The 16,409-nt window shown below is 32.4% G+C and overlaps 3 protein-coding genes across 5 annotated transcripts; all 3 read left to right on the top strand.

Moving 5' to 3' along the window:
* The first annotated feature begins 8 nt into the window (after window positions 1-8).
* Window positions 9-5,598, top strand: ISI1 (binding protein). Of its 3 annotated transcripts, XM_047300033.2 has the most exons (6): window positions 9-158; window positions 232-641; window positions 1,223-1,440; window positions 2,153-2,251; window positions 2,645-2,718; window positions 3,691-4,027. In XM_047300033.2, exons 2-6 carry the CDS (start codon window positions 353-355, stop codon window positions 3,914-3,916), a joined length of 906 nt encoding a protein of 301 aa, XP_047155989.1. In that variant the 5' UTR covers window positions 9-158; window positions 232-352; the 3' UTR covers window positions 3,917-4,027. The 3 variants fall into 3 exon arrangements, with proteins under 3 accessions (XP_047155989.1, XP_047155990.1, XP_087966006.1); XM_047300034.2 differs by lacking the exon at window positions 3,691-4,027 and adding an exon at window positions 5,239-5,598 and having other exon boundaries at window positions 103-641; XM_088109880.1 differs by having other exon boundaries at window positions 107-641.
* Window positions 5,599-6,957: 1,359 nt separating this feature from the next.
* Window positions 6,958-9,795, top strand: LOC124827053 (uncharacterized). The gene is made up of 5 exons (XM_088108778.1): window positions 6,958-7,338; window positions 7,507-7,557; window positions 8,113-8,246; window positions 8,879-8,979; window positions 9,398-9,795. The coding sequence occupies exons 1-5, from the start codon at window positions 7,021-7,023 to the stop codon at window positions 9,565-9,567; spliced, it is 774 nt and encodes a 257-aa protein (XP_087964904.1). The 5' UTR covers window positions 6,958-7,020; the 3' UTR covers window positions 9,568-9,795.
* Window positions 9,796-11,021: 1,226 nt separating this feature from the next.
* LOC124827054 (F-box only protein) lies at window positions 11,022-13,669 on the top strand. The gene is made up of 2 exons (XM_047300036.2): window positions 11,022-11,330; window positions 13,414-13,669. The coding sequence occupies exons 1-2, from the start codon at window positions 11,155-11,157 to the stop codon at window positions 13,535-13,537; spliced, it is 300 nt and encodes a 99-aa protein (XP_047155992.1). The 5' UTR covers window positions 11,022-11,154; the 3' UTR covers window positions 13,538-13,669.
* The last annotated feature ends 2,740 nt before the right edge of the window (window positions 13,670-16,409 follow it).

The raw sequence follows: 16,409 nt of genomic DNA, 5'->3' as shown, positions 1-16,409 counted from the left end.
TTAATTTCATAGGTTTGCTATCCATAATATAAAATAAACTTGGCGAGTTTAAATATAAAATGCTGCTTAATGAAAATTAAAAGTTTCTGTTATACAAATTTACTCTTCAAAATATTTGAACAAAGGGGCGAGAAATGACTGCTGAAAACGAAAATAGAGTGAGCAAACAGTTCCCAATTCGTTTTGACCTCTCATCACGAACCCTAACTCGGAATTTGATTCTGATCGCAGGGATCTGAAACGACGAGGTTTTGATATGATCCACTGGATTACTGGCTCCGTTGTTGAAAGGCGAGTATGAATTAATATCGATATTGAGAAATTCGTCTTGTCTGAGCGAAGCAAAACGGAGATGTACCTGAAGAAGCCGTTGTGGAGTGAAACAACAGAGAAAGGGGACGGAAATGCAACGGTAGAGGATGACGGTGTTGTGAGCGAAGTCGGAAAGTCGCTGCAGCAGCAGAGAGTGTATAGAGAAGTCACTCTCGCCCTCAGAACGGGGCTCAGAGATGCACGTGCCGAATTCTCCTTTCTCCGTGTTCGAGCTCTCCGTTCCATTCTCAAGTTCCTCCGTTCCGTTGCGGAGGCTGAATCAACCATTGACCTCTTTAATCAAACCCAATGCGTTCCCCAACTCCAAGGTCTGTTTTATTCAGTTAAACATTTTTTTTAAATATGTAATAAAATGAGAGCAAACTGTCTCTGATCCATGTATTAGTTTATGTACTAGTGTTTATATACTAACAGACAAATCAGTATCAAATACATTTTATCTATATTTTGGCTCCCGGAAGGTAGTTATTGATACAAAAATATCTTCTCTTATATTTTGAATAATTCCAGCTTAAGAAGTTTAGACTGAAAATCTGGATCGCCCATAACAGTAATCTAATCACCCCTCCTGTTCAAGATGTTTGAAAAGTAATTCCATGATCTAGAATATAACTCTTCATGCAACTGATTCCCGAATCAACCCAAATCAGTATCAAACAGATATTACCTAGATTTTGGTTACTAAATGGTAGTTTATGATACGAAAATATCTTGTCTGATATAACCAGCAATTTTAACTAAACTTTAGGTTGAAAATCTTTATCGGTTACGTAGTAGTAATAGTAATAATAATAATGATAATGATGATGATAAAATTGATAATAATAATGATGATGATGATGATCTTATCAATATGTGTTTGTTCAATAACATGTGGTTGGGTTTGCAGTGGTTCCGGTTTTGTTTCAGCACTCGCTCAAAGAGAGTGGGGATGATTACAATGAGAGTAAGGTAGGTGACTTGAGCCATATATTTGGTGTGGAACCAATGAAGGTGACGAGTCCATCTACTGATGCTGAAGTTGCGCTTGCTCTTAGAGTCTTGGAAGGGTGTTGTCTGCTTCATCCAGAGAGTACAATACTCGCCCATCAAAACAATGCCATTCAGGTCACTTTCATTGCTTTAGAAATTTTCATGTTTTCCATTTCTGTGGCTTCGGATATTGTGACAAGTTACTTTTCCATACAAGTTTTATGGATTTTTACTTCAGTATTTTCAGTTCTCTAATTTATTAAAAAAGAAAGACTCTTAATTCAAAGATGGCGCAGATGTGATGTTTGCCTCAAGGAAAGGCACACACAATCTAAAAAGAGAACAACCAAATCGATACCGTAATCCCCTTCTTTCCTGCTTATGGATGGTCTTGTGCTGATTACTTACATCATCGGCACAATCAGCACATAGCATAAACACAAGCTCTGTTATTGCCAACATGATTTTTTTTATTATGTGTTTTAATGTCTTTATGGGAGAAGCACTCATCCCCTTCTTATATCTAACACTCACTTTTTAAAAAGAACAATTATCCCTTCAATTTCTTTCTTTGCACATTCATTGATACCCCATGGTAGCATTAGTTAAAATGGAATGTCAAATGAAAACCTTTTTTTGAATGGAATCCAAATGCAAAAGATGTTTTTATCCTTTTCCTTTGATTTAAGCATGGCACTGCAATTGTATGCAAAACAAAGTGCGATTCATGAATAGCACACGTGCACAAGACACTCCTTCTCTCTCCCACCGAGGCCTCCAATCTTAAAAAAGGATATGAACATTTAGATACTGAGTTATATATTTAAAAATTGCTGTACTTTTGTAGGTTTTAATGAATATATTATCCACTCGTGGAGTATTGGAGCAAGGTGCCTGCTTAGATGCTTTAATCTCGTTGATGGTGGATTCATCATCCAATCAAATGGTAGCCTGACACTCTTCACAGCAGTTACAAATATGTATCACTTTTCTATAATTTGAGAATTAACATCTTGTTTATTTTTTGTGTTCATTTTTTTATGAACTGAGTTGTTGCTTCAACAGTATTTGTTTTTAAATGAGGAAAAGTTGCAAAATAATTTTTCAGCTGTCATTGCCAATAAAGAGGGAAAAGAGTTGTGCTTCAGGAATTTATGCCATCATTTTCTCTTCCATTCTTTTCCAATTTATAAAAGCTTTTGATATCTGAGAGTCTTCGCTTGGGCGATAGGATTTACTGATTGATGTTCCACTGGAGGTTTAGCAGAGTTTTCTGCTAAGGAATATTTCTTTTGTTATTCGTTTTTTTAATATATTTCTCTTGATAATTACTTATCAGGATTTCGAGAAATGTAATGGTATTATGGAAGTTGCTGACCTTCTAAGAGACAAACAAGTGGATGAAAATCTCAGGTACTGCTTCTTCATAGTGTTGTTCATTTTAATGCTTTATTCTTTGATAGGCCATGCTTGTTAGTTAGTCCTTATCTCTTCAAGCTATTAGGCAGAGACTTGATACATGCTATCAGAACAAGGCATCAAAATTTGTAATTTAGTGACCTTCGATCATATAGCATATATCTTATTTAATTTGGTAAATGCAAATAATATATTCTGAGTAGACATGAAATGTCCAAATTTGATGGAGTAGAGCAGTAAGGCAGTTAGAACGCAAGCCTGTGGCATAGAACTGATGAAGGGAGAAACTTCTAAGTAAAATTTCTGTCCTTAACACCATGGAAATGGCACAAACCTTGATAAAAAGGGATTAACTATCCATCGATCTTCAAAAATATCAGATTTAGTTAGCAAAGTATACCAATTGAGTGTTTGAAAAACAGCCCAGGCATGTTACTCGAAACTCCTAAACTATCTCACAAGGAGGAAGAGGTGACTATTGTTTACAGAGCACTATTGCATATCTTATTAAGTATAACCCTGTCCAAATAGGACATCCTAAACATTTCAAAACAACTGAAATTTAGGAAGAAAGATCGCCAATAAGAAATTGGGAAACACATTTATATGAAAACTCCTGAAGTATCTAAAGTCCAAGTGCAGGCATCTCTGGAGTATTAAATATATGGAAGGAAACAAAAATGAAGAATGCCATGCAAATACGTTACCTGCAGTACATCAGAAGTCTTTTTCATCTCTTCTGACTGCTTAGTTTTTATGGAGGAATTTCTGTAAATTAGAATGCACTGTAAATTTGTAAACCTTGAAGTATTTAAGCTTGTTGGGCCATACTTTTACCAAGGAAAGGGATGAAAAGTTGTTTGGTTTTTTTCATGTTTCAGTATTTTGTTTGTCATGTGGTGGCTCGCAAGCTCGAGGTAACTCAAATAAAATAATTAAAATAATGAAGGAGATCTTGTATCTTAGGTTAAAATGTGGAGAGTTTTTGCTGCTTCTCATTGGACATGTGAATGGAAGAGATTCGCCTCCTTTGGCAACTATACATGAAGATACAAGGCGTCTTCTGGGGGAGAAATCAGCCTCCTTGATATGGGCAGCCAGTCAGTTTGGCTCAACACTGGATCCAGAGCAGAGACTAACAGCCCTCCAGATCCAGGCTCGCAGGGTCCTTGAATCGTTAGACTTGTACTGAATGTTAAGGATAACACCTTCAATTTTAGGCAAATGAGAATGTGCTCCTTGTTGTTTCCAAGTTTTGTATGTATATTCTCCTTTTTTATTGCAATGGTAATTGTTTTTACAATGTGGTTAAGCTTTTGATATACCTTTAAGTTTTATGATTTTCTTCTACAGCAACTAACCAATGAAGGAAAAAAGGGTGGGAATTAAGCTAAATTATTAATATCTTATTATTATTTCCAAACAAAATTTATACATGTGATTTTCAAGTGGATGAAAATCTCAGGTACTTCTTTACTCCAGTATTGTTCGGTTTATTGCTGTATTCTTATAGGCCATGCTTGTTAGTCCTGTAAAATTGTGTTGCTTTACTTTCTTATTCTTCAAGCTATTTGGTAGAGTTTGTTCTATGGTATGAGAATAGGGCATCGAAATTTCTAATTTATTGAGCTTCGATCATATAGCATTTATCTAATTTCATTTCTTAAATGTAAAGAATATTTTGAGTGGCCATCACATGTCAAAATCTGTTGGAGTAGTGCAGTTCGACAGTTAGAAAGCAAGCCTGTGGCGTAGAAGAGAAGAAGGGAGAAACTTGTAAGTAAAATTTCTGTCCTTGACACTGGAAATGTCACAACCCTTGATCAGAAGTGGATAAATTATCAATCTAACTTCCACAATATCAGACTTAGTTAGCAAAGAATACCTGTAAATCAGGCAGACAAATTGAGTGTTCGAAAAACCGCACAAGAGCATGTTACTAAAATCTGCCAATCTCATAAGGAGGAAGAGGTGACTATTGCTTACAGAGCATTTATGGCACAAAGATATTTTGTGAAAAGGGTTTTGTGGGGCCTTCTCACCAGTAACCAGCACTATTGTATATCCTATTAAGGATATCCCTGTCCAAATAAAACATCCTTAACATTTCAAAACAATTGAAACTCAGGTAGAATGTTTGCCAATAAGAAATTGGGAAACACATTTACTGATGAAAACTCTTGAAGGATCTCAAGTCCAAGTGCAGGCATCTCCTGAGTATTAAACATATGGAAGGAAACAAGAAATCAAGAATTCCATGCAAATACGTTACCCCACGGCACATTATAAGTATTTTTCTTCTCTTTTGACTGCTTAGTTTATACAAAGGAGTTTCTGTAAGTTAGAATGCACTGTAAATTTGTAAACCTTGAAGCATCTAAGCTTGTTGTGCCAATCTTTTCCGTGGAAAGCGATGAAAAATTGTTTGGTTTTTAATCATGTTTGAAGTTTGTCATGTGGTGGCTCTAAGTCTGGAGGTAACTCAATTAAAATAATGGAGATTTTTTATCTTAGGTTAAAATGTGGAGAGTTTTTGCTGCTACTCACTGGACATGTGAATGGAAGAGATTCGGCTCCTTTGGCAAGTATACATGAAGATACAAGGCGTCTTCTGGGGGAGAAAACAGCCTCGTTGATATGGGCAGCCAGTCAGTTTGACCCAACACTGGGACCAGAGGAGAGACTAACATTCCTCCAGAACCAGGCTCGCAGGGTCCTTGAATCATTAGACTTGGACTGAATGTTAAGGATAACACCTTCAATTTTAGGGAATTGGGAATGTGCTCCTTTTTGTTTCCAAGTTTAGTATGTATATTCTCATTATTTTTGTATTGGAATAATAATTATTTGTACATTGTGGTTAAGCCTTTGATATACCTTTTTTTATTTTTTTTGTAAGTTTTATGATTTTCTTATACAGCAACTAATCTCATGAAGGAAGGAAGGATACAAATTATACGAAATTATAACCCATTTTGACCTGTCAGTCATGTCACTGCTCTCAATTCCATATCAGCTCAACGTCATTTTTCCATCGCTCAGCGGTAGGTTAAAACGTTTTCGAGACTCTTTTTCAAACCACTGCTCAAACGTCATTTTACTCTACTCAGTCCAAGTTTTTTTTTTGGCATTAATAGACACTCAACGTCACTTTTCCATCGCTTAGGGCTACAAATGTGACACTTAACAACACTATGTACTTGAAACATTAGATCCAAACATATTTTATAAACTTAAACTCATATTATAAATGTAACAATGCCCTGTATTACATGTATATAAATAATTTAAGAAAATTAAAAACAAAAATATATAGGATATGGTAACACATTTTCAATTTTCAATATAATTGTTGTATTTAAATATATTTATTTATTATTTATCTTTTTTAAAATCTAACCACAATTGTTTATTGAATAAAATATAAATTCATAAATTTGATAAGTATTTACAAATTATCCATAATTGATTTAAGTCTCAGGTATACAATTCAAATAAAATATTTAAAATTTTCAATTATTACATTAATTTTTATACATTGCTTTATATTTTATTTTTTACTACTAAATTGATTTAAAAAATTAAATCATTTATTAGAAATAAAAGTTTAATTATTTAGGGTTAAATATGTTTTTAGTCCCTAAACTATTGGCCGTTTCTGGTTTTCGTCTAAGGTACAATTTGGTCCTCATTCTTTTCGAAACCTTCGTTTTATTTTAAACAGTGTTTAGTTTTCGAGGACTACAAGGAACGTTTCGAAAAGAATGATGAAGACCAAATTGTACCTTACTTTGAAACAGGGACGAAAAACCGACCAATAGTTTAGGGACTAAAAACATATTTAACTCAATTATTTATTATAGATAATATATGAAACTCTTTTTACACAAATTTATTTAATTTATTTTAAGCTTAACATATTATATCACATCTAATCATTATAAAAATATATTTAATAATTATTGAAATTAATATATACACAATATTTTTATAATTTATTATTATTTATTACTTTAATTATTATTATTATTATTCTAATTTAAAAAAAACATATAAAACTAATCAATTCTATAAAATTTACTTTCATTATTAAACATCAAATATTAAAAAAAAAATACCACAAATAGGTACAAAGACTAGTAAATAATAGATATTTTAATATAGATTCCTAAGTGTATGGTTAACAACTTGATGGATGGTTATACCTTAAAAAGAAGATTAAACTAGTGATTCAGGTCATTGTTGTCTGAGTAGTGTAACAGCACAGTCACATTTCCTTGCCCCAAATCGATAGCCATGAATTCTCTTCTTGCAAGCTCGCATGCTTCTTCTCCATTGCTCCCTCTCTTCCGACACTCTTCCAAAACTTTCAGACAACTCCATTTCCATTCTCTTTTCGTCTCTTCCAACACCAATTTTTCTTCCATGGTTGTCACACGTTGCTCCTCTGCGCCGTCACACAGTGGATCCAACCCATCTCAACAACCTCTTCTCAACGACCAAACCTTCCACACCCAAGTAACAACCCCTCAAACTCCTTCGTTTCTTTCGCCCTTACCCAAACTCACTTCTTCTGACCAAGCCTTCTTTCTCCTCGCATTCATCGCTTCTACGGTATGATCCTTCTTTTTTTTGTTCGGCTACGTTTATTTAGGTTATTCCAGCCCTCAATATTCTCATGAATTAATTAATACCGTAATTTGAGTTGAGTGTTTCATCAACTCGATTTGAATTAAATTTGTTGCTCTGTGTCTGAAAATGTTTTGACTATTGTTTCTGCAGACCTCAGTGGCATTCGCTAGCTTTGTTGCTGCTGCTGTTCCCGCCCTGTTTGTAAGTTGTCTATCACGTTGCTTATATTTGTAAGTGCAGTATGTATAAACATTTGTTATTCTGCCTGGTTGGTTGCATTTGCTTCCTTTTGGTTCTCTATAATAAATTGATAGGTTTAGATTTCATTGTTTATACTTCAAATTTGAAAGAATTCTAGTTGAACTTAACTGTTCAAACAAAGGATTTTTTTTTTCCTTAGGGGGAGCTTTGGATTTTAGATAGTTTTGTTTAGATAATGTAAATTAATCTTTACGCGACTTATGTCTCTATTGATGAATGCTAATGTAAATTAATCTTTGGTTTTTTATTTGTATTCTCTGGTGGAAGATCTTCAACTTTTGTTTCATTTAATAGGAACTTAACTTGCCTTATTGGCTATGCCTAGACCACTTCTCTCTGCAACATTGAATTTCCTTCGTGTTGTTTTGTTTTTCTCATCTATGTTTTATTTCCTAGACATATCATACGTCACCCACTAAATATTCGTGTTTGGATAATTGTTAAGCATAAACAGACTCAAACTACTCATATACCATTTTTGTACATCTTCCTTAGGCGATAAGAAATGCTGCAATATCCCTTTCAAAGCTGGCTGATACAGCTCGTGAGGAGCTCCCTAGTACCATGACTGCTATTAGGCTTTCTGGGATGGAAATAAGTGATCTAACTCTAGAACTAAGTGATCTAAGGTAACAATGTTTACTTTGCTTTGACTCCATTGTTGCTGTATTTCTTTCCATATATTTTTTTTCTAAATGTTGGTTGTCTTTTTGATTATTAACTGTAGATCGGGTGTGTTGGGATAAAATTCAGTTGAACATAATCAATGTTTTTCTCATTCTGATTGCTTCATGCAAGACTTGTAATTTTTATAATTGGTTTACTTTCTGAAGTTTAGCTGGCATGGGAGAGATCCTTCTGAATCCTTCAGTTCCATATTGGAAAATGTGGTTGGTCATTCACCCAATGTTTTGTTAAGTATGCAAGTGAAAAAGCTGGCTTACATTGTTCAATATGATCAATACAACTCAATAAATTTTTTCAGGAAAGTAAATGAATTTTGAACATTTGGCAACTGGTAATGATAAAAAGTAAACGCCCTTTTATCATGAAAGGAATTTCACGCACTATTATTGGGTTCAATTTGTGAGGACCCCCACCCCAAATAAGTACGACCCACAAAAAATTCACCTAATAACAAAAGAGTGTTTAAAAGACTGTAAGAAATGGTAGTGTTCCTCTTATGAGGAATTGGTTTTCAAAGTCAATATTTCAACGACATGACATATCTTGATCTAATCATATGTTTTTTGGCAATCAGCCAGGAAGTAGCAGACGGAGTCAACGCGTCAGCTCAAGTTGTGCAAGCAGCAGAAGCTAAACTCCGACAATTTAGTTCAATGGCACGACAACAAACCGAGTGTACGTATACTGTGTTTGCTGGGATTTCTTTGGTTTTTCCTTTTCCATTTTCCCCACTTAATCTTAACTATACAACAGGGGTATCAGAGAAATAAGAAATAAGGCTAGGCAAGCACACTTGAATTTTTCTAACTCCTATTGTGGGTTGAAACTTGTGTTACATTTTTCAGAGGATTTCTGTAAGAGACTCAGGTGTTAGCCATTGAATTATAAACTCCAACACACAAATCAATCATCAATCTTTTTCCACACTAGGAGTTTAGATTCCATTTAACAGCTTAAAGCATCGAATTAAGTAGTCAATATTCTTTCGAGCAAGCAATTGGAGCACTTGTTGAATGGGGATACTAATACATGGGGTGATATCAGTGCAATCTTGTCTTCTTTGTTAGTCTGATTATAGTTCGGTTCAATACAGCCATGATCCAAGAGAGGGCGAGTTTGCCCATAATTTCTTTGCAACCTGCTGTTGCTGGAGCTGCTAGAAAGACTACTAGAGCAGTTGGCCGAGCCACAAAGAGCTTGTTCAATATCATTTCAGGAAGGCAAGGCACAACAGAATATGATGATGAAGGAGCTTACGACTGAGAAATCTGGTTAGTTCAACTGAAATGTTTCTACTGTGTGAATATTCCATTTGCTCAATGCACACGACCCAAATATAGTGTAGGAGGAGGATACTGTAAATTAAACCTGAGAACTATGTGAACAATTGACATCTTCTGTCGTGATATTTAGGCATGTCCTTGTTGAACACTGCTTACCAATACTAGTATTACTACATAAACGTGCACTTATAATTGCACTCAGTTGGCATTTACAAACGCCATGCAGTACAAATTGTCTTGCTGTGGACCAATTTTGCGTTGAAAATGATCTTGTAGGAGGCGCCAATTTTTTTCTTTTGAAGCATCTGATATTATGTTTAGTCTTGGTAAATTTAAAGAACATGGGTATCTAAGTAATTACATTGTTTAGCTGAATTTTTTTTTCGGCTTAAATAACTTTTTATTCTTCATAGATTTGTAACTCTAAACTATCCAAACTCTAAGGGAAGGAAAACAATATTATTAATTAATTTTTTATCCTTTAAACAAAGCTTTGAGAATTAACATATGTTAATTTTACTTGAATTTTACGTTATAGATAGGAAAATTTAAAGATACGGGAGAGATGCAAATGCTAAAGGAGCGAAAATGAATATAAATAACACAGACCAAAACAATTTATCAAGAACATAGACCGAAGCAAATATAAAAATTTATGGAGGACTAAAATGGAACAAATGTCATCGAGGACCAATAATAAAATATAAAAAATTAATGGGAACCAAAAGCAAACCTGTCAATTTTACTTGTTAGGGCTTTTTCAAAAGGGATACAATAACAACATTCTATGTCAAGTGAATAATGAATAAACTTGTATAAAAGGTTAAGCTACTGTTTCAAATATAAAATTGATTACTAACTTAATTCTAAAACAAGTTGTCACGTTTTTTTTTTTAATTTATGGAAAAAATGACACTAAATTTTGTCACATTTTAAAACATTTTTTCAATTTTTCTATAGTTGATTTTTTTTCCATACTGTTATATTACAATCCCCTGTCTCGTTCTCAAATATAAGTTAAAAAAATGTCTCTGTTTCTTTTTATTCATATTATTTAATATAATAATTTAAAAATATAAAATATATTAATATATTATGTAATAAAAATTGAAAATTAGTTTGAGTGTTGAACCGTAAATTCAAATAGACCCTATAAAAGATAACTCTTGTAACTTTATATTACCTATATTGGTACTTAAAAACGTGAAAATATTTTACCACTCAAAACTATTCAGAGTTTGCGAATTCGCCATTTTTATTTAATCATTCATAAGCATTTTTTATATACATTTAATCAATTAAATTATTTCTAGAGAAACAGGTTAGGAATAAAGAAATAAATATATAAAATTGAAGTCTGAAGCGTGAATCTGGGATAATACGAAGATTATGATGGCAGACAAAAAAATTATGAAATGAAAAATTACAATTTAAATAAATTATCATAAAAAAATTCTCCTCTATGGAGATGAAAAATTTTATTTCTTCACCAAACTTTTATATATTTGTTTCTTCTTAAAAAGAAAATATTGAATGCTGGGTTATTGTTAAGGTTGTGAGGAAGAAGATGGAGATGGAGATGGAGAAGGAGAAAGAGAAGCAGAAACAGAAAGAATTGATCTTTTCAAATTCAAAGGTTTGCAAAAGGTGTAAACAGAGCTATGACCCAAATTCCAACACTTCATCCTCTTGCCGTTTCCACACTTCTTTCTTCGTTTGTCGCCGTCACGACGATCAGAAGAGGTATTATTTTATCTACCAATTTAAACTCTCTTTTTTGGAGCTCCAATTTTTGTTCACAATCCTATTAAATTCCCTTTTTTTCCCTGAAAAAAATGGTTAATTCGGGTTATGTTATGACCATCGTGTTCTTGTATCAGTGTTTTAGGATTTTGATTCAATGTCATGTTTTGTCACCTTTTTTCATGGATTTCTTATTTGTCATGTATAAATGGCTTCCCATTTTGCATTTAGAGCAACTTTGTGTTCTTGCAGAAGCATGTGACTTTATCATCGCACTGCCCAGCATTTTTCTTTATTACCAGTTTTTTTCAATACCAATAATCTGAGAACAAGGCTTAATATGATACCTAAGTTTGTTCATTTTGTTGTATTTGAGAAAGAAATTATATTGAAAATTCATCAATCCTGGCATCAACATGTATACTCTAATATCCTCTGTCAATCCTTCCTTCTGGACATTGCAATGACCCCTCAAGCCCCTACCAAGTTTGCTTACCTCTTGATTGAGGGTCACTTCACTCATTTTTGACAGAAAAAAAGATAAAATTGTTTATCAAATAGGATTGATAAGCTAGTTATGCATGCAGCCCTCACAACTTTCCATAATGTTTTGAGAAGAAAAACTCTGAGCAATGTAGTGGTTATAAGCCACAGTTTAAGAAAAACAATGTAATGGAAGTTTCTGGATTTATTGTGGTTGCAGATGACGATTTACATAAAAGGTATATTTTCTAAAAGTGTCGTGACCTGATTTTTTAAGACCATATTAAGAAGAATGGAATATGTTACATTTATTTTGGTTAGAAAGAACGTTTTTGTTTCTGCCAGTAGCATGTTGATGATGGATAGAAGCCGCAGTTAGGATAGTTTGATGAAGGATAGCCTTATGGCCAGATGTAGATAAAGATAACAAAAAAGATTTAATCAAAACCATGAAACTGTTAAGGACTTCGTGGTAAAAGACTTGGTCTGTGAACATGATTCATAATAAACCTCTGAAGCATCACTTTGTACATGCAAAGGCTTTAAGATTTCGTTTAGCTGAAACTAAGTATGTTTATTTCACTACTTTCCTTCTTTTATTACAATTTACAACAGTCAATACTGAGTTTGACTGAAAACCTTCCAACATTGAGAAAGTTTCTGATATATCTTCCTTTTCTTGATTATTTTTAAGACTGTCAGATTGATATATTCACTTACCAAAACTCTTGACAAGTTTTCTGACAAAAGGGATAATTTGTCTTAGATTATAGCCATTGTGTAACGAGTTCTCGGATCCTGTTTGTTGTTGGAGTTCGACGGGCTTTTAGTGGTCAAAATCTTGTAATCTCCACAAATTTCCCACTTATAACCTCAAATTTCTACTAGGCACAGGGGATTCACATGTCAGACATCCTATTCACAGTACAACTTTTTATGGTAATTTGCAAAACACACACAACACAATGAAGTTTTGTAAATTCCTGTAATTTCTCTGTTTCAAAGTCCGGAATTTTGTTACTCGTTCATTGTGTTCATCATATTCTTACGTGAGTACTTAAATCAGGATAGTGGTAAGAGGAATAAAAGATTCTAAATCTTGCAGCAAAGAATCTTAAATAAAGCAAAGCATAACATGCCAATGTTGTACTTGGACAACTAAAATTGGAAGATGCTTACGTGTAAGTTACTCGAAGGTAACATAAAGAAAATGATACTTTGACACATAATTTTTTTACATTCATTTCACGCTATTCTTTATTATTTTTTACTTTCTCTTTTTCTTTACAAATGCAAGAATTTATTTATTTTTATTACTATTTTACCCTTTCATCAAATGGTGTCAAACAATGTTTTTCCAAGTGAGAAGGACAATGGATATTTATCAGTGTGTTTTTTTTTCTTCAAAGGCAATGAGATAGACAGCCTGCTACCTGTTATTTTAGGAATGAAGTTTTAAGTTGACCAGATCTTAGACTTGGCTTCACCTTATCAGGTGAATGTGAATGCCAGGCTGGTGACCTGGAAATTTATATCTTTTCAACTTCAATTATCAATCCATTCCCATATTCTGCCATTTATTTTTTTGTTAATTATGAAGGTACTATGAATTGGGCCCGGATGATCCACCTTATGCTGCAAAGTTCTATGACTGTTGTGGGGCTGAAGACCCTGAAGCTTCTGGTTGCACAACCAGCTTTCATGTCTCTTATGACGAAGACTGATGATGTAATTTCTCACTCTTATTAGTTAGTATTGGACAATCTACTATCATACTTGTCTCTTTTTAACCATTGTAAGTTTCCAGATTCTTCATCTGTACTTTTTTTTATGAAACAAACTGAGTTTGATGATAATCTTTTCTTCATTTCTAATTTTTCATCTGCATAATTGCTTCATTCATTCCTTGTAATGATTTTCAAATTACTTTTGACCATAGCTAGTGGCCTCCTTTCATGGGCTAATTGGGACCATACAAATTAATTTTTTATGGTAGTCTACAATTTTCTGAATAAATTACATTTGCCTCTTATCTTTTTCTTTATCTCGTTTGATATTCAGGGACCTAGAGGAAACTCCTTACTTGTTTTAGTATTACATTGACTCTCTCTCTCTCTCTCTCTCTCTCTCTCTCTCTCTATATATATATATATATATATATATATATGTATGTATGTATAATATATATACACACAGATACTAACCCTTGATTGTTTGAAAAATATTAAAAAACAATGAGGGTTATGTGCAATCTGAGAAATCCTTAGGAAGTATCATTGTAATTTATATTAGATTTTATAATCTCTTTTGTCTCTATTCCTGTCTTATTATAACATGATATGATTTATATAATCTATTATATCTATATATTTTTCTCTCTCTTGATGCCATCTACCATTTAGTTTCCACCCACCATTTTTCTTACAGTCAGATGCTATTGAGGCTGCCCTCCTTTTAATTTTAAGGACTTCTACCTACACGGTTAGGTGTTCTGCTTCTTTTAGTTTATTTAATATATTACTAATATTGATGCTGCCGAAATAAAAGTATTAAAATCCATGGAACTATGTTCAATAATAGTTAACAATAGCAGAAAACTCCATGAATCAATAATGCAGGGAACTATTTACTGTCTTTATTTTGAAGTCATTTTGTTAATATGTTGGTTTTTTTATTCCAGATATTACTGCAAGATAATGTATACTTGAGTGATTAAATTAATCCAACCAACAAGAAATTGATAAATATAAAAATGAACAAAATTATTTTTGTTTCAACATTTAATTAAGGAAAATGTTATTTGGACAACAAAAGTTTGACACAATTTTGACAACGGCGACGTGGCAGCTGTGCATTGGCTCAGTGAATTGAAAACAAACCAGAAAAAACCCAAAATACCCCTCACCCCGGTTCACTGAGCCAATGCACAGCTGCCACGTCGCCGTTGTCAAAATTGTGTCAAACTTTTGTTGTCCAAATAATATTTTCCTTTAATTAAATACAATCCTCAAATTTATTTAAAATCAAATGAATATATTTGAATGTCTGTGATAATTCAGAATTTATTTCAAAGAAAAGTACGTTACTTTAAGTGCACTCAAACCACTGTCACAAAGTAGCATTCTACTTTTAGCATGAAGACTTTTTTGTTTTTTCCATCGAGTACTTCTGTAGGTGTAACCGCTAAAGTAGGAAAAGTTATTGTATAATATCGTACCATAATGTCTTTGTGTATATATTCTATTCAACTTCTATGTTACACATTTAGATTTTATTAAGGAATAACCATGTTTTTATTTTTAAAATTTGAATATAAAATTAAAATTTATTTTTGTCTCAAATTTAATATAATTTAATTTTTAAATTTTAAAAATAAATAAATATAACCTTTTTAACTTAATTTAGTTATTTTTTTTACCTCATTAAAAAATGTTTCAGAGTTATTTATTTCATTTGATACACTCCAGCTTAAATGTCAGTTTAAAATATTGTCTAACACATAAAAATAAAAATAAATGTTGAGTTAAAAAGTTTATATTTACTTATTTAAAAATTTGTAACTAAAATGGATTAGAATTTAAAATATAGATTAATTTTATTTTTATATTTAAGGACTATAATCAAATTTAATCATTTTATTGATTGTTTTTTGAAAGATAAAATTCGTGACATTTCAAATGAAACTAATCTTAATCTATTTTGGATCATGTTTCACTTTTTATTACTATCATAACCAATTCCTTAAATTATGTCTGGAAAATTGAGAATATACTTTAAGGAATTTCAGTTCACATACTCGAAATTCAAGACAGAATAAAGAAACAAGAATTTGAGCTCCCCAGCTACTATTCAAATGCAGGAATTTTGACAACCAGCTAAGTGAAATTTGATGAAAGCAAGAAGAATAAAAGAGGAAGTGGTCTGACATTTTGCATGTGACAAAAATGTTTGGGGAGATTATTAATGAAAGCAACTGCAGTTGCAGCAAAACAACCAACTAACGTGTTTGTTTGTAATGAGTAGCGTTGGCGTGGTCTATTTAATTAAAGTGAAAATGAGAGTTCTTAGAGATGGTAGCAAAAAAAAACAATATTGACTATTCTCTGCTTCATTATTTCATTGAAGTTTAAGGATTTCGGAGAGACAAACCAAACAAACAATATTACTCATACAACATGCTCCCCACCTCAGAATGATGATGTTACATGTTTTCTGTCTGTTTTTTAGAAAATAATGATTGGATGACACATTTTTACATTCACTTTAATATATAATAGAATAACGATATCATGACACATTTTTACATTCATTTAACACAATATATAAAGATAAAATAGTTATAAAACTATAAATTTTTGTATTTTTTAAAAAGAAAAAATAATAATGTTAAATAAATATAAAAAATTTAAGTATGTCAAATAATTACTATTTTCTATATAGTGTAAAGATAAAATAATTATAAAAAGAATAAATTTTTTGTATTAAATTATCATGTCAGAATCTCCATTTTCTAATTACAAATCTCATCAATTTTTTCTATTTTCATTTTCATACATCTTCCCATGTGCATGCCAGTTGTCTCAAACTCCCTATGCT

This window comes from Vigna umbellata, chromosome 3 (assembly GCF_029865625.1).
Source record: "Vigna umbellata cultivar VRB3 chromosome 3, Vumbellata_1.0, whole genome shotgun sequence".
Taxonomy (NCBI): Eukaryota; Viridiplantae; Streptophyta; class Magnoliopsida; order Fabales; family Fabaceae; genus Vigna; species Vigna umbellata.
This window is presented reverse-complemented; position numbering and strand designations above follow the sequence as displayed.